The following is a 21251-nucleotide window of genomic DNA, read 5'->3' on the forward strand; positions in this document are numbered from 1 at the left end:
CGACTTTCCGGTACGGTCCATACTTTCTTATCTAATGTCAATTTGTTTTTCATTAATAGATTTTGAACATAATCTCGTTTCCACTGGTTATTCTGAAACTGTATATCTTACTAATATTATAAATGCGAATATTTAGATGGATGTTTGTTTGAAGGTATCTCCGAAACGCCACAACGAATCTTAATGAAATTTGGCACAGATGTAGATCATAGTCTGAAAGAACACATGGGCTACTTATTAAGTTACTTTTAAAAGCCGCGCGGGCAGATTCGCGGACTACTGCTAGTGTTTTCATACAGTACAGAGAAAAATATAAGGTAATTACGGCTATTCACCGCTGCAACTGGCTTTCGGATAATCCTAAAGGTTTAGGCGGAAGATCAGCGCTGAGTGGTCCAGTGAAGAGAACCCAGTATACCCATCTAGACGACCCTATCCGATCATTATAAGTATTTTGTCTTTCTTATCACTTTGTGATATTTATTTTTTTCTTTTTTGAGTCGTAATGGTGAAAAGGATTAAAAGTTTTTTTTTTTTTTAATTTTAGTATTTAACAAAAGTTTGTTTCCATTTGTTTACATCTAGTAATCATTTGCTGCATAGTTATGTAGTTTGACACCGTTAGAGCCCACAAACCTATTGTTGAATAGGCCAGCTTCACCATGACCACACAAAAGACAGGCGTAAAATCAAAGTATTTCTGCTTTGACTGATTCGAATTCTAGTCCTCTTCCCCTCATCCTTGCAAGAATAGGAAAGTGAAACTGATTTGGCGAGGACGAAGATTCCCTCTTCTACTCATTAAAATTACTTAACGTATTTGAGACTAGGTTGTTGCAGATGTCTATGAAAGAACTCTTGCTCGTTTACTGTCAACTTATATAAAAAAACCAAGTTCAAAATTTTCAAGACGGAAATATAACCAACTGCTGTTATCAACTGATAAATTTCTCATAAGTAACATCGCCTTAACAACTAGAATAAATGCACAGTCAAGAATATCAGGAATTATCTTTGACATAAGATAGGATAGAACCTATTAGATATAAATTTTCCACTAACAATCAGACAATTTGTTCACACGATCATCTTAAACTTAAAGTGGTTAAAGATATAATTTACGCTATCCTTACGTAATTTCTTAAACTGTTTGATTTTTTAACACACGTTACTTATTATATATAACATGTGAAGAAAGTTATGAAATAAAATACAAAGTATATCAATAACATTTATTGCATGCTGCATGCAATATACAAGTACAAATTTTCTTAGTGACATATTTATACGAAAAATCAAACAAGGATATCTGAACCGGTGAGAGGCGCTGCTATCGCGGTAGCTTCCGTCAGAATATACATAAAACCTAAATGGACATAAAAAAGGACATGACAGCTACAAGAAAGAGGATCTTGTGTCGTTAACAGGGGAGCGCTAGTGAGCTATGAGCGGTTCAGATAGTAATGCCTAGGTAATTGTACCTAAATTTTGTAAAGTCAAACGTCACTTGCCATGGTGATCATCACAATATTTTAAATTTTGATAAATTCAGCGCCAATAGCATATTGGTTAAGGGTGCATAAGAATTAGAGATTGTCCTTTTGTAGGTTCGAACCTGAAATTCAAATATTGTCGAGAATCATATCTTAGGACGAGTTTTTATTCTTCAAAATGGAGTTTACAAGTAATCTAGCGTCTAATGTGCGTTGTTTGCTTACAAAGTTGCAGGTTCCATTAAGAATATTGAAGCTGGTGCGGGCAAGCGCTAGGCCTGCACGAGCCGCGCCATGCCCTCGGCGATGGTGTTGAGGGCGGCGAGGTCCTTGCGCGCAGTGTCCATCAGGTGCGCCATACCGCGCTGCTGCATCGTCAGGAACTGCTTCACGTCTTCTTGCGCTCCTGTTACATTTCATTGTGTAAACACACCACTACAATTCCTACTTGGGTTTCCACTGTCGAAACATCTGTACAATAACTTGGCATCTCTCCCAATCTCTTTGGGAAAAAACACAGTTTTGTCACTGGCACATCCCACGTCTGTCCATCTCAGACGAAACCACTAAGTGTATCAAACCATAAAAAGAAAAAATGTTGCCTAAATGTCTTAAAAATATCTTGCAATACGAAAGATATTCTTCAATGAGTAGGGGCCTTAAAATATTCTTACCCGGGTCTAAATGATAGCGCTCCTGAGGCGCGCCCGCACTCGCGCTGCGTTGCAGCCGCACCGCACACAACAACTCGTTCAGACGACCCTGGACATCATACCAAAAATATACACTCACGTCCATCACCTAAAGAGGTACATACATTAAATATATGACCTTAGCCGTCATCATCCCCAAAAGGGTAGATAGAGTTTACAAATTAGTGCCAGATACAGTCATACTCTCTCCATACCATTATCTCCTCCCTATTACCTTTTCCATACATCTAGTACATGTTAGGTGCTGATTAATATCGCCAGTACGATAGTGCTTACCTAATATAATCCTTAATATATCACGTAAGTCACCTTAATATCGATTGCATTTTTAGTATCTTGTAAAGGTGAGACGCTCACGTGTGTCGTCAGCCGGTGTAAACTAGTTCGCATTGATAACGAAATTATTTGAGATTGCGTGCGACATGCGCGCATTAGCGCTGCTATTAAGTAGACGAAACGTTGTTGCCGGGGTATAATTTAAGTACAGTGTACTCTATATAACGTCGCTCGAGGGACCGAGCATATTGCGACGTTATATAGAGTGGACGTTATATATCGAGTGACGAAAAACATATTCTTCTTCTATTCTATAATGATTTGTATTTACTAATATAGTATCATTAGTTTTTCTCCCACTCTATTAAACGTATTAATAAAACTTTTTCATCAATACCTAAAGAATTTTGTCAACTAATCATGTCTCAAAAGTGTGTAAGCAAATGCAATTGTGAAAATGACGAAAGTCTATTAATCGTTGTACAAAAACAATAGCCAAAATAATAAAACTGCAACGAAAAGTTCACAGTTAAAATTCTTAAAAACATCGATAACTTAATGTTTTATAATGCCACATTTTCGATGTAAAAAAGCGCGACGTTATATGGAGTGTATAAATGTAATAAGGTAAAACAACCAAAGTCAAACAATATCGACGTTATAAAGTGTACATTGAGTGCCGTTATATGAAGTTAATTAAAATGCGATGTTATAAATTAGCTGTTTCTAATAAATAATTAACTCTGTAATGAATAACGGTTTGGATAAGCTATTTAGCTCTAGCTAGCTCATCTCAAATATTGTAAGGAAGCTTTATAATAATCTATCGTGCTCCGGCACAAAGTTCACACGATTTCAATTACTTTATTTTTGATTTTAGTATTTTTCGAAGAACACTAACTAGTACAGAAGTTACTTTTCAGATTGCCTCCTCAATAAGTTAAAAAAAAAGTAAAACACAAAGTAAAGTGAACCAATATTCAAAATACCTATCGATATGAATTTATTCGGCAGAAAGCAATATTCCATACTCATAATACGTATAGTTTTCTATACCAAAGTCGAATTTAACACGCAAATAACATGCGCACAGTCGTTTATACTCGAAATGTATTACAAGTACTGTATCTGGTCACCTTGGTCGATTATAGTATCAGAGAAATGTGCTTTTCATGCCTCTATCACTAGGTATCCGGCAGATTTGATATCTGATAGCAGTCCGTCTAGACATCTTGACGTCACCTTGATATTGCCCTCAATGACAATTTTTTATAATATAAAGTGGCAAATGCAAGAGCAAGCGGTCACCTAAATACACCAAAATAGTAACCGCTAAAGACATCCACGTTTACAGATACTTTGGTTACCTGTAATGGACAGAAGAGGGAACGTACGTATGACTAAACAATTACACTAAAGCCACGAACGTATAGCGTGATATCAAAATGATAGACAAACTTTCAAAAAGCAATTATAATGAATAAACGTGTAATTAACTGTGGTTTTACACACCAAAATAATAATATCAAAAATTTACACCGACTGGTAGCTACTTTGTTAAAGTAAATTCGACTGAATTTACTTTAACAAAGTAGCTACAACGATATTTTAAAATTTTCGGCATTAAAATTTCAAGTTTCACAAAAAAAATATTTCAACAGTAGTTATAATTTTTGTACATTATTTCTACTTAGAATTACTTATTTTTTAATTAATAAAAGCCTTTCTAATAACTCCATAGAATGAAGTTCAAAAATATAAGCTTTAGAGTCAACTCTTAACATATTATGTAATATAGTCTGGAGGCCTAATTTTAGTCCATATTGCCTTTTCACCCTTTTTTATAAGGAAAAATTGGGAAGGAAAGTGGATTTGACGGAGGAAGGACGCATAGGAAGAGGATATATCCTGTTTCTGTGCAAACTCTGTCGATTAAAGGTTGGTAACGCTTCTGCAATTGCAATATCTATGGACAGCGGTCGCTTCGTTATTTAGGCGGAGTCAAGTGACTGCTTACTCGTTTACTACTTTATTATATAAAAAACGTATCATATGAAAAAGGTTATATAAGTTAAAATAATTTTTATTCTGCAAAATTGTATGGAATAAATTCATTACTATCTTCAATGGTAAAGAGACACAAGTATCGCTTTTAGAGTATAAATTCGATATAAGACGTGAATACGCTATCAATTATCGCTATTATCAGATACATATCCCCTACAAGCAGTGCTTCGTCTATAACGACGTCTGGAGATAATGTCCGATAAAAAAAAACTGTTGATAACAATCACGCACAAAGGTAGTGCATCGAATTAAGATAAGATTATCACAACACCTCAGAGATTTCGTAACGCACACCAACGATGTCTACGTACTATATAAATGCGAATTGATGGAAATTTTCGACTTAATGCTAAGCAATCTTACATCTTACTTAATATTATAAATGCGAATGTTTAGATGGATGGATGAATTTTGGTTAGAAATTATCATAGATATAGAAAATAGTCTGGAAGAACACATAGACTATTAAGTTTGTTTTTTAATTGCGCTCAGGCAAAGTCGAGGGCAACAACCAGTTTTTATATAACTGTCACACAATTTAGGCACTTCGTACATAAGTCGACGTAAAAGTTTCGTTTATGAAATGGATAAATAAAATGATAGTTACGTTAAATAGCGGCGGTGCGGCGAGCTGAGATGAGAGCTCATGCAGACGAGCGCGCGTCACCTCCTCCTCCGGGGTGAGCGCACATCCCACACGCCCCGACACCTCCTCCCTACCTATCACCTGATACACAACACATTCATTTAAAACAACTTATATAAAAAGTGTTTTTGCACATTATTTCTACTTTAAACAAATCATTATGAAATTTTAGTTAAATCTTTTCATTTGATACCCATGTAAAGGTTATGCAAAAATATATTTCATATAATATTTCATCGGCCATTTTGTTGCGGCGGCCATCTTGGATTAACATTGAATATAAAAGATTGCATTTTGATCACAACATAAGGTGAATACCAAATTTTAGAAAAATCTAATAAAGGGATATGGGTCTAATTTAAAATGTAAAACCTTCTATTTGCCATTATTTTCCTTCGAAGACACAGAAATGTAAATATTGCAATTTAAAAGCAAAATTATAAACTAATGATTGACCACAATCTCATCAAGATATCTAAACAATGATATTGTTATTGCCCTATTTATTTTTTTAAACAACTCTTCAATAAACGACTACATTAACGGCATTGTTGTTATTTAAGAAAAAATTGATCGGGATTTTTTTTTACTTTCAGGTTTGAGCGTAAAGTGGAGTTAGTCTATGGTTGCAGAATTAGTATATGAAGGAGGTATACCTGCAGCAGGAGATGTCTGAGGGAGTGCAGACGTGCTGCGAGCTGCGCGAGTGTGGCGGCGGCGGCGGCGCGGCGCGTGCGCAGCTCGTCCAGCGTGTCGGCCGCACGCCGCAACCAGCTCGCCTGCAGCGCACCCTGCTCCGCCTGGCAGCGCGCACGGTGCTTTATCTACATATATACAACGTACAATACAATATCAATACACTTTATTTTGCATTATCATGGAATTACAAAAAAAGAAAGTACATCAGGATTTTCACAAAAGGCGGTCTTATCTCTGCCAGACAATCTTTAGGTAGAAATAAAGCTAAGTAAACCAAATCGGTAGTGTGCACACGAACAGTGAAAAGAAATAAAAACAAAAACTATAGAAATAATAATAAAAATAGAATAAAACAATACAATCTATCTATATATATAAAAGAAAGTCGTGTTAGTTACACTATTTATAACTTAAGAACGGCTTAATCGATTTGACTGAAAATTGGTGGGCAAGTAGCTTAGAACCAGGAATAGGACATAGGATAATTTTTACCCCGTTTTCTATTTTTTATTCCGCGCGGACGGAGTCGCGGGTAAAAGCTAGTATTTTATATATATGTATATATACAATGAATAATATATAAATATAATACCTTCATGAGAATATTGATCATGTTATAGCAAAATTATAGCTGCAAATAGATATTTGACATGTTTTTTTAAACGATTCAATACTGTAGTGGACTGTATAAATGAAACTTCTTCTTGATCGGAGATGCTTACGCCTTTATTTCTCCCAAACGATTGGACCATTTTGAAAACTTACAATAGCTATTTATACTAAGTTCGCCGCAGCTCCAACAAACGTAACACTGTGCCGCATCGTTCTTTAGCGGGCTTCAGTTAAAACAATGCGCGTCTTTCTGTGTCGTCGGTTGATAAAGGAATTAACAAAGAAACCCTTTAGCAGCCCGCTGTGGCGCCACAAGATAAACATAGAACCGACGATAACTGTTTGAAATCTTAAACTTGTCGCGACGCGAGTTCAAGAGCGGCACGTGTAACATGAGTTGGTAACTACGTCGCCAACAGCTCTCCCCCCGGCGCAGCTTGCGTAGCCTCTTCTATTCCTAAGGCGACGATCCTACTGACGGGCCGCTTGAAGACTCCTGTTCTGGTCTTGACATCGACGACTCTGACGCCGCCGTCGGGTCCCGGATATGTGCGCGAGACAACCCCCAGTGGCCACACGTTCCGTGGCAGCGTTGGGTCGGCGATGACTACGATGTCTCCGGTCTGCAGTGGTCGTTCTCCTCTTCCGGACTCGCCGCGTGGTACGAGTGTCGGCAGGTACTCTCGTACCCATCGCCGCCAGAAGTGGTCGGCAAGCGCTTGGCTGGCGCGCCAAGTCCGTCGATCCTCTGCGTCGCACGATCCGTTGGTTGGAATTCCCGTCGATGACCCCAATAAAAAATGGTTCGGGGTAAGCGCCTCTGGCTCCAGGGGGTCGACACTTACATGTGTCAGTGGTCTGGCATTGACTGAGAACTCGATTTCAGTCAACACAGTTCGAAGCACCTCTTCTGTAGGCGCTTGTTCTTTCATCGCAGCATTCAGTGCGGTCTTGACTGATCTGATTAACCTCTCCCAGGCGCCGCCTTGGTTGGGCGCACCGGGAGGAATAAACCGCCATTCCATTCGGTGCCGCAGTCCCTCTCCTCGAAGTTCAGATGCCCACTCGGTGTATGCAGTCCGCAGTTCTATGTCGGCTCCTCTGAAGTTCGTAGCGTTATCCGAGTACATAAGTCGTGGCCATTCTCTTCGCGCCGCCATCCGACGTAGGGCCATGATTGCTGAGTCTGTTGACAGTGATGCTACTATCTCTATATGGATGGCGCGTGAGGTGAGACACGTGAAAAGTGTATTCCACCTCTTTTCGCGGCGTCTTCCTATCTTCACTGTCATCGGTCCGAAGTAGTCGACTCCACAATTGGTGAAAGGACGATGAAATGGATCGAGTCGTGCTCGCGGCAGGTCTCCGGTGACTGGTTGTCGCGGCTTGGTTCGGCGCACGCGACAAAATGCACAGTTCCGTTCCACTGTGCGCACCGTTGGTCTGAGATGAATGATCCAGTAGCGCTGCCGAAGATCATTTATCCCGCGTTCTCTAATTGCGTGACCTGCAGCACAATGTTTGCGAAGCACGATCAGCTTTGTGAGCGTATGTCGCTCGTCCAGGATGATCGGACGCTTGACGCTCGCTGGAGTGGACGCGGCTTCGATGCGTCCTCGGACCTTGAGTACTCCGTCTTCGATCACCGGATCCAGTCTGTACAGTCTACATGATTTCTGTATAGGTCGACCTGCTTCAATACGGTTCATCTCTTCGCCGAAGCATTGCCGTTGCGCGTGTTGGATGAGCAGTCTCTCCGCTTGTTCCAGGTGACGACATTCGAGACGCGTAGCAGATCGGCGAATCCCGATGTCGATGAAAGCGATCGCTCGCGCTGTTGCCCCGACGAGAGTTTCGTATTTAGAGAAGCGTTCTGGATCAGGTAGCCAGGAGTTCGTCTTCCTCTTATCTTCTGTCACGTGCATAACTTCCGCCTCTTTCGGTTCAGATATTATTTCGGTGGGCCACTCAGACTCTGGCTCACGCAAGAAAGCAGGACCCCGGAACCAACGATCGTTCACGTTGGTTACACTATTAGATAGGCGGGTCGCATCGTCGGCTACGTTTAGATCGGTGGGAAGCCAACTCCACTCGTGCTTCTGCGTAAGCTCAGTTATCTCTCTGAGTCTGTGGGCGACGAAGGGTGTGTATCGTCGAGCATCGTGGCGTACCCAGTGGACTGCTGTTATATAATCAGTTCGGAAATCGGTTCTCTTGTTGGCAATATGATGGTCATGTTTCCTCAGCAGCCCTTTCTTGCAGCCTCCATCGATCCTCTTAATGGATTTCTCGACGATATTAATTTCTCGTTGTACTTCATCGCTGACGTGTGACTTCTGTGAGACTCCGAAAGCTTTGGTCGTGAAATGATCTTCCATCAGTTCGCGCAGATCTTGGTCATTCGTGCATTGTTGTATCGGTTCGTATACATGTAGCACGCGTTCGGTCTGTGCTATCGTTCGTGGCTTCGTTCCGTGTACCACCCAACCGAGCTGTGTTCGTGATGCCGCTAGCTGATCAGGGCGGCCAACTCGTAACTCACGGGACACGATACATTCCCAGTGGTCTGTCCCCACTAGGATGCCTGGGCGAGCTTCATCGTAGCTTATTTCTTCACTATCTATGTCTTCCAGATGTTCGCCCTTCAAAAGATCTTTGGTTATGGACTGCCTGTGCAGACGTAGATCTCGTATAGTTCGCGCTTTCAAATCGAAAGACTTTTCTTCTTTAAGACCCCGAATCGATAAGGAGACTCGTCGGCTGGAAGGTTCGTTCTGTTCCATGTTCACGCCATGAAGGTGCAGCGGTTCTGAAGGGCCTTCGGCTGCGATCAGTTGAGCTAGGCTTTCGTCGATCAAGGTCGTCGTTGCTCCTTCATCCAGCAGCGCGTGGGTCTTGAGCTCCCCCCGTGGACCGCTAATTACCACGGGACAGATCTTCAGAAGAACACTTCTAGGGCCGGTAGCTGATCTGGGCGCTACCGACAGTACAGCTTCTTCGTCGGACTTCTCCTCAGGGTCTGGCTTGACCTCTTCATGCAGTAAGGAGTGGTGAGGTCGTTGGCACCCATTCACACCGCATGCCTTGGCTCTGCATACGATGCGCCTGTGTTTGCTTCTAATACATCTGAAGCAGATCTTCTTTTCTTTCACCAGCTCCCACCGCTGTTCGACAGCGAGTTCCTTATATTTCGGGCACTCTGGCAACGAGTGCTGCTGCTCGCAGCTAGGGCAGACGATGGTACCTCCTGCGTACTCGGCGACAGCGTAGACGGGTTGCGTCTTCTTTTTCATCATGACGTCAGGTCTGATCTCCCGTTTGGCTGCGTTCGTCGTGCTTGTGCTCGTTGCTGGTGCATATGCGAAGCGTAGCGTTCGATCAGCTTCGCGCATAAGGAATCGTGACAACAACGTTATCTCAGGATCTGTTGCGTCTTCATGTTCGTGTGCGTAATCGCACCATCTGGATCGCAGATGCGGACTCAACTTGTCTAAGATTTCTCGTGCTAAGAGAGGGTTATAGAGGTAACCCCTCTTATCTATTGTCTGCAGAACGCACACCGTGTTCTGCATTTTAATAGCGAACGCGTTCAGTTCGGTCGCCGATGACCCTGGCTTTGGCAGCCTCTTTAATTCGTCTAGCGCTCGGTCTATGAGCACTTCCGGCCTGCCGAAACACTGTTCTAGTGTCTTGATAATGGTGTCAGGGTCTGACGCTGCATGAAGTAGCGCCGCGACAGCGTTCCTTGCTTCTCCCTTGAGGCAGCTTCTTAATCGCTGAATATTTTCTGCCGACGACACGCCATACATGTTCGTTGTATCCTTGTAAGCGGCATAAAACGGCAACCACTCGTTTACGTCACCCGAGAAGATCGGTAGGTCGGTATGCCGTAAACGTGGTCGCGCCATTTTCTCTAATGTCGCTGCCAGCTGTTCGATGCCACTTCTTCTGGTTGGCGTCGGCGATCTAGTTCGTTGGGTGGCCCTAGGTTCGTTGCGCTGGCCACCTACAATCTCCCCCCGTGGTTCAGGAGGGTTTGAGTGTAACCACTCGACCACCTTCTCACGTTCTTGAGCAGGGGTAAAAGGAACATCGGGTAGGCTGTCCCGGTCATCGTTGATGGCAGATACCTCGGCTGCTAGCCGCTTCTTCACGAGGTCTGCCTCCAGTTCAAGTTCCTTTTTCTTAATGGCAGCCAACCGTTCTGCTGCTTTTAGTTCTGCCAGCCTTAGTCGCGAGTTCACGCTGACGTTCGAGCGTTGCGACATTGTTGGCGATCTTCGACGGTCTTCATGGATCGGAAGCCCCGACGAAAGATCTGTGGTGGTCGTCGTAGGGAGTAATGGATCAACCCTTAGATCGCCGCTCCGTTCACCCATATAGGATCGGTGTAGTATGGGTGACGCCGGAGGGTCAGGGTGTAGGCGTAGTCGTCGTTCTAGTTCGATCTGACGTTGCGCTTCTTCTTCCTGACGATCTTGAAGCCGTCTTCGTTCTTCCGCGTCAGCTGCGTCACCTTGGCTCCTGGTGATCACCATCTCGATCTGACAGTGACTGACGTGAAATAAGACGTCTCTTCAACTAGGAATTCGAAGGCAAAATCTTCACAAATAAAAATGATCTTCAAATAATCTTCGGAAACTAAATTAAAAATAATTTCTTCAAAAACAATCTTCATAAATTCTTGCATAAATTAAAATTAAATTTCTTCATAAATTTTCATAAATCTTCATAAATCCGGCGACGATGGACCAAAACTGTAGTGGACTGTATAAATGAAACTTCTTCTTGATCGGAGATGCTTACGCCTTTATTTCTCCCAAACGATTGGACCATTTTGAAAACTTACAATAGCTATTTATACTAAGTTCGCCGCAGCTCCAACAAACGTAACACTGTGCCGCACCGTTCTTTAGCGGGCTTCAGTTAAAACAATGCGCGTCTTTCTGTGTCGTCGGTTGATAAAGGAATTAACAAAGAAACCCTTTAGCAGCCCGCTGTGGCGCCACAAGATAAACATAGAACCGACGATAACTGTTTGAAATCTTAAACTTGTCGCGACGCGAGTTCAAGAGCGGCACGTGTAACATGAGTTGGTAACTACGTCGCCAACAAATACTTTAACTGAATCAAATAGAGAAAGGTAAGGAGTTCCATAGCTTCTTAGCAACGTATATAAAGCAAAACGCACCACAAGTAATCAATATCCTGAGCTGTTCCTGTTTAGAGGTTTTCAAATATCTTGTCGCCTTCTGAACTTCGTACGAGTCACTGTGCAGTTGCATTAGGTTTAGCTAAGCGTAAAGTTATGTGGGAGAATAATATGCAGTCATCTTGAGAAATCAGAGAGATTGAAATGGCAAATAGTAATATATACAAAGGTTAACAAGTTGAACAACTTTAGCAGCAAGAAAATCAATGACATTTTGAAAAGAGAAAGAGAAAGAGAAGAAATCTTTGATTTTCACTTTGGAACTGTTTATAAGAAACATATTGTTATTAGTCTTAACACCAAAAAGGAATTGATATTAAATTACCTCAGTAAATCCAACCATAGGTACTGGAATATAGTTTTCTGGATCGGGATTATCAGCTTGTGCCTGTTTCCATAATCGCAAGTCCATACCTGAAAATAAAAACAATACAAATAAATATCATCAAAATGTAATTAACATGAAAAAATATATTATTCATGAACATATAATTTCTTATAGAATATTAAAAGTTGAAAATTAAAAAATGAAGCTGTCGCACTTCATGTATATTTAGCAACATTTATTTTACCAACTTAGTGTTGCAATAAAACAATATACATATAACATATAAGAAATACATAATCTATAAATGTTAAAAAAAATTGTAGTGTCTGTATATAACATAAAAAAAAAATATTTTATACACATGATGCATTTACATTGCTGATAAAAAAACGGCTACTTTATTCTTTTTAAGTACATAACTAGCTGTCGTCTCCGTGCGATATAAAAAAAACATAATAAGCTTCCAGACTATATTCTAAATCAATGCTAAATTTCATCGACATCCATTAAGCCGTTCAGAAGATACCTTCAAACAAACAAACATACATCCATCCATCCATTAATCTATCTAAACATTCGCATTTATATTAGTATGTATATATACATAGCTTAGCTTACCAGGTGGCGGAGTCTGTAAGTACTGTTCCAACATTTGTGGAGTGGGTTTAGTGGCCGGTGTGATGTTACCGCAGCCAGATGAAGTGAGAGTTGTTCGCGCGTTCCCATTGTTTAGAAACGCGGCCAATTCTGACGCTGAAATGTGAGCAGTGCCCACATTCTTATCTATTACATATATCACCACCTAAAATAAACATTGTGATGTATAAATTTTAAATGTATTATACATTACTAATTGTCACCCGCGACTGTCCGCGCAGAATTAAAAAAAATAACTTTATTTATAGTCTATGTGTTCTTCCAGACTATGTTCTACATTTGTTTCAAATTTCACTGAAATCCATTAAGCTCTTCTTAAGATACCTTCTAAGAAAAATCCATCCATCCATACAAATATTCGCATTTATAATTTTAGTAAGATCTTTCATACAAACTATTCAGATCAGGTACAATGAAATGAAAAAAAAAAAACATCATTCCATACACAATAGAATGAATGTAATTAATTGGGAATTAGTTTATAAATGTTATTTTTATTTGATTTAATGCAATAGAAAAAAATATACTCCAATTTGTGATATAAAACTAGTGTAATAAAATAGTATTTACTAAATAAAAGGGAAGTACGAAAACAAGTAATTTTGAAAATATATATACAAAAACTATTTTTAAATAAAAGAAGCTTTTTTACCTGAGTTTTATTCTCGGCAACTGTATTTATTGATTCAACATTGACAGCTAAATTCGGTTTATTTCCAAGTATATTAGATATCATTGATATAAATGCTTGCTGATTGTTCCTGGAAAAAAAAAGAAATTACCTCAATAAACTTTTAAGGATAATATTTGTAAATAATTGTTTTCTAAATTATTCAAAACTAGTTGCAACACGCGACTTCGTCCGCGCGGTATTAAAAAAAATGTAATAAGTAGCCTATGTGTTCTTCCAGACTGTGTTCTACATCTGTGCCAAATTTCATCAAGATCTGTTAAGCCTTTCTGGAGATACCTTCAAACAAACATCCATCCATCTAAACTTTTGCATTTATTTTGTAATAATAATAAGACTGAAGTGAAAATCTAAAGATTGTAAACAAATAATTGTCACTTATTATGGTGACTTGGTGGTTACTGCAAACATTTTGAAATTTACAAATTTCTATATCTAAATATGAAATAACATATTAAGTATATTGAATGGCAATATTTACTTGATCTCTTGATCCGATTTATTAAACAACATGGAGACATGGCCATCCTTGTCCTCTTTACCGGCCAGTCTGGAATATCCTACCGCTTTGAAGCGACAAAGTGGATTCTGTTCATTTAATTCCAATGGAGGTGCATTCTTGTTATAATACGCCTGACCTGCAATGAAAAGCAAGAAGAATAATTAAATAAGCATGCACTATTATTTTTTGGGCTATACTTTTTTTGGGTACATAAATCTTTATGCAATAGGCATGTATCCTTATCCATTATGCTCAAAAAATCTATAGCCACTTATTTGTAATATAAATAGGATAATGTCTGCCGGCATATATCTGCAAAGAAATATAAAGATGTGTGTGAAGTCAACCAATCCGTACTGGGTTGACTATGGCCTAGTAAGCCCTGACTAAGGGGAGGATCCGAGCCTATCAGTGGGGATGTAATAGTGAGTTGATGTAGACGAATCTCTGCCTTCTTAATTTTTTAAATTATCCCTTATCCATTATCTCTTAGAAACACAGGTTACATTTTTGCTATAAAATATTGAACTGACAATGCATCTATAGTTCCTCTGGTATTTTGGATGTCCATTTTGGATGATGCTTGTTTACCTCTTTTTTCTATATGAAAAAACTTACCAACACCCCATTGTGCCTGCAAAAGGTTCCACTTGGCCAGTACTTGATCCCTTTCATCTCCAAACACACAACAGTTGAACACGGCAGCAACAAGCGCCTCATGCGCAGTTGCGGGCCCTTGTTGTTGTTGCTGTTGCTGCTGCTGTTGTTGTTGCTAAAATAACAATTACAATATATTTATTGTTTTGTTTTAAAGAATTTGTAACATTAAAATTCTGTTGAATTTGTACATAATCCTACCAACAGACTATATGACCAAAACCGTTCACTATTTAAATAAACTTAAAATTTTTACTGAATTTACCAAAATTAACATTTAACTTACTTTAATTTTGTTTCATAGACAAAAAAGCTATAATAATGTATACCTGTGGCTGTCCAAATGTATTTGTGGCCCCTAGACCAGTACCAAAACCAAGAAATCCAGAGGTAGCTGGTTTGGTGCCAAAAGCAGTGCCAAATGTAGACCCTGTATTAGCTGGAGTGCCAAATGTGTTTGCACCTAAAGTGTTTGTACCAAATGTTGGTGCTGCACTGCCAAATGTTGATGTACCAGTCCCGAAGGTGTTAGTCCCAAAACCGGCACCAAAACCTAAAAACATTATTAATAATATATATAACACATATAATGGCGAAGTATCCTACTTTTTTTGCTGATTTAATATTGATTATTGTAAAAATAAGTATAAGACAAGCAACACAATCAAAGGGTAATGTAAAGATGGCTATTGGTACTTTGAAGCTAAATTAGATCTCACCAGTATTTGGTTTAGCAGCAGTACTACCAAAAGCAGTTGTCCCAAACAAGGATGGAGCAGTTGATGCTGGTGTGGTGCCTAGTTGAGTGCCAAAAGGTGCTGCTGCAAAAGTATCACATACAAATAAAATCAAATTAGACTTAAATTTCACTACGATCCAATAACATATATTTTATAAGTTTTAAGGTCTATGAGTCAATTTGAGGTGTTGAGAGTAATATAGGGTAGGTGTGTTAAAAACATAAACACACCAAGATTTAACTATATCTTTTATATTAACAGTGGACTTTAGAGGTTAACTTCAGACCTGTACTACTTGTAGTAGATCCAAATGCACCAAATCCGGCCGAAGAAGTAGTTGTTCCAAAACCTCCGAATCCAGCAGTGCTCGTTGTTGCTGTATTCGTGCTACCAAAAGAAAAAGCTGCTAAAAAATAATATTTTTTTTTAGATTTACAAGAACATTCTAAAATAAAACAATTTATAGAATTTTAAACATACGTTTTGCGGCACTTCCAAAAGGAGTATTTTGTTGTGAAGTATTAGAACCAAAACTAAACGACATTGTAACCGTTTCTCTTTTGGATTGGTTTGTTAAATGTTTATAGAAATGATTAGAATTTTAGTCAGAACGTTGCGAATAATCTATTATGTGTGCCTTGCCGGCTTTTATTTCATTTAATGTGACATTAAAAAAAAAGTGAAAAGTTGTTTTGAAGTTTGGAAGGTTGGAAGGAAACGAATAATGACTTTGACTAACAACGGACAGAATACAGAATATGGAATGGTAGTCAAAGAGTAGAATGGATTGTCTGTGGGTGAAATTGATTAAAAACATTAGGAGAAAGAAGTTTTCCATTTGATGTTTTTATTCTGTAGCAATGTTTGTTTTCTCTTTGATTTGCACTGGATACCATAACCAATGCATTGCATTCCACAACTAAAATTGTCGTCTCGAATTGTAACCTCAGTCTTAAAACCAGTGATTTAAAACGACAAAAAATAACTATGTCGGATTGGGACACTGTTACGATTCTCCGAAAGAAACCACCAAAAGCATCCGCACTTAAAACTGAACAAGCAGTAAATGCCGCACGTCGTCAAGGTTTACCAGTTGACACGCAACAAAAATATGGTGCAGGTACTAATAAACAGCATGGTACAACAAAAAATACCGCTAAACTTGATAGAGAAACTGAAGAATTACGACATGAAAAAATACCGCTTGATCTAGGAAAACTGATAATGCAAGGAAGACAAGCAAAAGGTATGAGTCAAAAAGATTTGGCAACAAAAATTTGTGAAAAACCTCAAATTGTGAATGATTACGAAGCTGGTCGTGGAATTCCAAACAATTTGGTACTTGGAAAAATAGAAAGAGCAATTGGAATAAAACTTCGAGGAAAAGAACGAGGCCAACCATTACAGCCTCCTGGAGGAAAAAAATAACGGATTCCCTGGGAGGCGAAGACATTTCTCCGATTTGTTTATTGCATAATAATTATCTCATTTTGCCGTTGTGTTCTCTACTACAAATAATTAGTAACATCGTGTTAAATATGATGTAAGCATTTATTTTTCTTGGGGTTCTGGAATGTTCTGCCTGTGATGTTACCATCTTGAAAAAATATGTAGATAATGCACCTTGGATATGGATGTGATATGCAATAAAGAAAGTTATTTATATATTAAAGTTCTTGTATAAATTTATCATGGTTATTGTGAAATTGTAATCGATCCTACATGTGAAATTAAAACAAAGTGTGTAATGTCATATTTCAACTCTTTGTTTGATTTATTTATTGATTGATGTTCTATTTTTTTTAACATTTGCTTCCACACTTCTACGGGAAGAAGGGTACTACTTACTACAATTTTATGATACAAGGTTGAAGTTCTGATAACAAACCTGTCAAGTTGACAAGTCACAGATAAGATATTTGTTATTTTTTTCATTTCCTAGCCGCAAACAGCTTTTCCGTAATATCGGGAGAAGTTTCTTACCATTAAACAAGTTTGTTTCCAATATCTTAGTGGCCCAAGATTATTGTTGCACAACGCCTTCCTCCCGAGCCAATTTATCTAAAACATTGATCGTTAAACAGGTGTGATTGTATTATATAAAGGAGGACAGCTTTTCAATAATGTTAAAAACATTAAAACGCCATTTGGCGAATGTTGAAAAATTTTTACTTTTTAATATATATATATACACGACTTTTTTACACACAACACGGCCGTGTAAAATTTTTATTTGGCAACACTGTTGTCAGATGTCATTATAACTACGATAAATATATTCAAGTTTATAAAACACGAAACTAAGACCAAACAATAACCACATACAACACGTTTCTTTCGTTGTCGTTTTTTGTTTTAAAGTTTCTATTCTATTGTATTAAATGTACAGGGCTTTTTGAGATACTTATCTATTTCAATAGTATGTTTCATCATATTTGAAACAAAAGGTTTCAAATTTATAATGAATACATCTGCCTCAGATTCCGAAGAAGAAGTTTTAGTGTATGCAGAGTTTAAAGATACAGTAAATATTGAAAAATACAAAAACATCCATGTCTTAGGTATAGATAGAAAAAATCCAGTTATACAACTGGATGATACCTTCTTCACAGGTAAAAACTTTATAAAATACAGCTAAAAACTAATAAAAAAATATCTTTTTTTTTTATATATTTAAAAAGTTAGCGCTTGACCACGATCTCATCCGATGAGGTGAAGATGTAGAAGATCATATAAATCATTATGAATCATATACTTCATTTCAACGCATTATCTTTATTCTGAAATGTCAAAAAAGGTCACCTTGTGGTGCTGTTGATTAATCACAAGTTATTTAAATTATAGGAAGTTTTGAGAACCCATTAGGAACATACTTATTTTTTGAAGAAGACCAAACACCACACTGTGATGATCCTTTGTTTGATAAACTACCCGAGAAAAATTTGAAGTATTTATACAAAACTACTAAGCTTCTATCTATGGAGCATGCATATGTTACTTCTAAAGAAGGTTCAGGTCTGGCTCCTTTGTTTTAATGTTTATATATGTAAATGTATTTTATACAGTGACTGCTGTTTCCCACTAATTTTGCTTTTAATTTTAACAGATATAGAGAACAAATTACAACAATCAAGTGAATCAGAGACCATAGAACCTGTTACATTTGAAAATTTAGAACAAGCATTGGAGACTTTTAAAAAAGACAAACAAGAGTATGATGATAGTGTATTAAAACCTGTTATAAACTCATAACAATAAATCTTGTGTGTTGTCTTCATGGTATGTGTTATATTAAGACATTTTACAACTTGTTGATTTGTCATTAATTATTTAAATACATACTATCAATTGATCACAACCAACCATTACATCCCTCCAAACACCCAATAATTTTCTACATAGTGTCTCATGCAATAATTAAGAGTCACCATAAAGTTTGGATAATTATGTAGTTACTGTGAAAACACTAATGTTAGTCTATGAGAGGGGAAGAACTCAACACATTGCAACCACATGTTCTTCCCCTTTTTCAATGTATTAACTAGTTCCTTCCCTAAATATAATTGTTAATTTATAAAGGCACATTTTGTTGAGTACAAAATGTGTCTTTGTGCCTAACTCTTCAGTTCTGCTCAATTCTTTGTGTAGTTAACAAATGTGTTGGTCTCATTACAACTTTTATATATTATGTTGCTCATGTTATGGTAGAAATAATAATACTTTGAACACTTTTTAATTGAAGTGTAAAGAGTTTTGCTACTTTTGTGGAAAATATTTGAAATAAGTAAATTTATTATAATAACTGAAATATATATTTTTGTCAAATTTGCTTTTATAATGGGAAGAAGGTGAGCAACCATACATTTTTATATAGGTGTATTTTTGTAAAATTGTAATTAAAAAATAGTCACATTTGGTACACCTTTTCTATGAATGTGATCCGATATAATGATGCTATGTTCTCTTCATGTAACTTCTGTAACCAATGTTTGCATATTTATTTATTAATATATTCTATTATAATTCATGTAATATATATTCAATCATTTATAGAGTGGTTGCAGTACAAAGGAAATATAATACTTCTACAATGGAAGAGGTGTTTCAAGATCTCAATCGTCAATTCATAAGACTAAAAGCCAGAGATAAAAAATACAATAACATTATATTACATTCAGTGTTAGAGGATATTATAAATAGAATGCGTGCTTGCGATAACCTGTTTGACAGCATGAATCCAAGATTGGACTATTTAGGTAGTTACTATGATGGCCTGCGTGTGGGGGAGCCTAACGAATACGATATAAATGTTATATTACGAATTCCGATTGATGATAATAAAATAATTTTGGATGCAAGAGAATCGGAATGTGGGCATACTTGTATCATATTGCCATCAGAATTTAGACGATTAGCTAAAACTCCGGCCACAGCTAATAAGGGTTATGTAAAAACTTTAATGTGGTGTGATACCAAGCATCGTTTTTCCGTAACGAAATTTCGTTCGTGGATTCAAAGTGTAGTGGATACAACATTAAATACTTTACCTGTGAAAGATGAAAAGAGATTTATAAATGTAAATAATATCTGTTACTTCATTGAATCAAAACGATCTGGACCAGCCATTACGATTAATATTATAAAATGCAATAATACGGTTATTGATGTGGACTTGGTACCAACTTTTGCTATTACTCTACCAAAGAAACCAATTAACTCGTCGATTTCATTCACAAAAGTAAGTGCTACTAATATACAACAATATTTTGTTGTACCAAAACCAACGCAGAATGATTTCAGTTGGCGTTTAACATTTCCGATTCAGGAGCGACTTTTGATTAGGAGTAAAAACAATTTAAAAAGCACGATAAGATTGTTAAAATATTTACGTGATGTGCAGGGTTTAAAAAATCTGTCTAGTTACTATATAAAAACTTTATTTTTATGGGAGATTGTTCCAGAAAATGAACTGATGTGGAAAAATAAATCATTGTCGTTTTTGGTAATCTACATGTTGAAAAAGCTTAGAGATTGTCTTATGAAAGGTGAGATAAAAAATTACTGGTGCCCTGAACATAACCTTATTGAAAAAATTAAAAAGAATACTTGCCAAAATTGGGGAAATAGATTAAATGTAATAGTAAATGCGTTAGAGAGAAAAGGAAAATGCAATGCTAGCATAGTTCTGGATTATTTCATTAAGAATAAAAAAGATCCCGCAGGATAACTGGTTTACCAAAAATATATCCTGACCAGAAAGTACAGAGTACTTTGTATTAGTAAAAGAGGCCTCATACCATGTTCAAATAGGTAATATACATGTATCTACTTAACTACATAATGGATGGAAACCCTTTGTACAGACAGGACGATTTGTGTCGTTTTGTTCTTTTTTTTTTAAAAATCCACTTTTGGTGCTATCGACTGGAATAAATACATGTTTTAATGTAAAATTGTTTTTGACTTTTCTTTGACCCCATATTAAATTTGGTTACACCAGACCAGTTGAATACAAATGTCCCTAAAATTTACTTTGGTCTGGTCAACTGATCAGGGGATAGGTCTTCGAACTTCGCCTTATTAGCTTTTTAGTTATTTTTTCACTTGATACAAGGATTTTGATTTTAGGGGGTGTGTATATTACATATTTATGTATGTACATACTTTTTAAGTAAGCTACGCCGCTAGCCATGTGTAGTACAGCTCTGAACCGATTCAAAAGTTCACCTTAAATTAACTTGAACTGTTGAGTTGCGACTAGCGACGACTTGAGTAGAGTTCAACAATTAAATTGGCAGATCAAAGCTCATCGCAATGTACTATAAAGTCAATGAGCCGCAAGCTGCTTAGTGACTAACAGTTCGCAGCACGAAGCGCATACAAATTGAGCTGAGCTACTAGACGGTTCACTGATCTGCTTCACACATATGAGCAGTGAGCTCATCTGCAGGTCATACA

The 21251-nt window shown here is 37.6% G+C and overlaps 4 protein-coding genes across 8 annotated transcripts; 3 read left to right on the forward strand and 1 right to left on the reverse strand.

Annotated features, from left to right (window-relative positions):
- Window positions 1-1218: 1218 nt before the first annotated feature.
- LOC106719572 (nuclear pore complex protein Nup54) lies at window positions 1219-15992 on the reverse strand. Of its 3 annotated transcripts, none has more exons than XM_045686238.1 (13): window positions 15774-15992; window positions 15580-15696; window positions 15273-15374; window positions 14883-15106; window positions 14515-14668; window positions 13876-14032; window positions 13356-13464; window positions 12665-12848; window positions 12044-12132; window positions 5852-6019; window positions 5157-5276; window positions 2168-2255; window positions 1219-1899 (listed from the first exon to the last, which is right to left on the reverse strand). In XM_045686238.1, exons 1-13 carry the CDS (start codon window positions 15835-15837, stop codon window positions 1766-1768), a joined length of 1710 nt encoding a protein of 569 aa, XP_045542194.1. In that variant the 5' UTR covers window positions 15838-15992; the 3' UTR covers window positions 1219-1765. The 3 variants fall into 3 exon arrangements, with proteins under 3 accessions (XP_045542194.1, XP_045542191.1, XP_045542190.1); XM_045686235.1 differs by having other exon boundaries at window positions 15273-15371; window positions 15580-15699; XM_045686234.1 differs by having other exon boundaries at window positions 15580-15699.
- A 183-nt stretch (window positions 15993-16175) lies between these two features.
- On the forward strand, window positions 16176-17054 carry LOC106719624 (endothelial differentiation-related factor 1 homolog). Its single transcript, XM_014513999.2, has one exon. The coding sequence runs from the start codon at window positions 16281-16283 to the stop codon at window positions 16719-16721; it is 441 nt and encodes a 146-aa protein (XP_014369485.1). The 5' UTR covers window positions 16176-16280; the 3' UTR covers window positions 16722-17054.
- Window positions 17055-17588: 534 nt separating this feature from the next.
- LOC106719607 (general transcription factor 3C polypeptide 6) lies at window positions 17589-18566 on the forward strand. Of its 2 annotated transcripts, none has more exons than XM_014513981.2 (3): window positions 17589-17905; window positions 18138-18308; window positions 18397-18566. In XM_014513981.2, the coding sequence occupies exons 1-3, from the start codon at window positions 17755-17757 to the stop codon at window positions 18543-18545; spliced, it is 471 nt and encodes a 156-aa protein (XP_014369467.2). In that variant the 5' UTR covers window positions 17589-17754; the 3' UTR covers window positions 18546-18566. The 2 variants fall into 2 exon arrangements, with proteins under 2 accessions (XP_014369467.2, XP_014369468.2); XM_014513982.2 differs by having other exon boundaries at window positions 18400-18566.
- On the forward strand, window positions 18540-20724 carry LOC123720913 (cyclic GMP-AMP synthase-like). Of its 2 annotated transcripts, none has more exons than XM_014513980.2 (2): window positions 18540-18572; window positions 19347-20724. In XM_014513980.2, exon 2 carries the CDS (start codon window positions 19384-19386, stop codon window positions 20518-20520), a length of 1137 nt encoding a protein of 378 aa, XP_014369466.2. In that variant the 5' UTR covers window positions 18540-18572; window positions 19347-19383; the 3' UTR covers window positions 20521-20724. The 2 variants fall into 2 exon arrangements, with proteins under 2 accessions (XP_014369466.2, XP_014369465.2); XM_014513979.2 differs by lacking the exon at window positions 18540-18572 and adding an exon at window positions 19119-19141.
- The last annotated feature ends 527 nt before the right edge of the window (window positions 20725-21251 follow it).

Source organism: Papilio machaon, chromosome 3 (genome assembly GCF_912999745.1).
Source record: "Papilio machaon chromosome 3, ilPapMach1.1, whole genome shotgun sequence".
Classification (NCBI taxonomy): Eukaryota; Metazoa; Arthropoda; class Insecta; order Lepidoptera; family Papilionidae; genus Papilio; species Papilio machaon.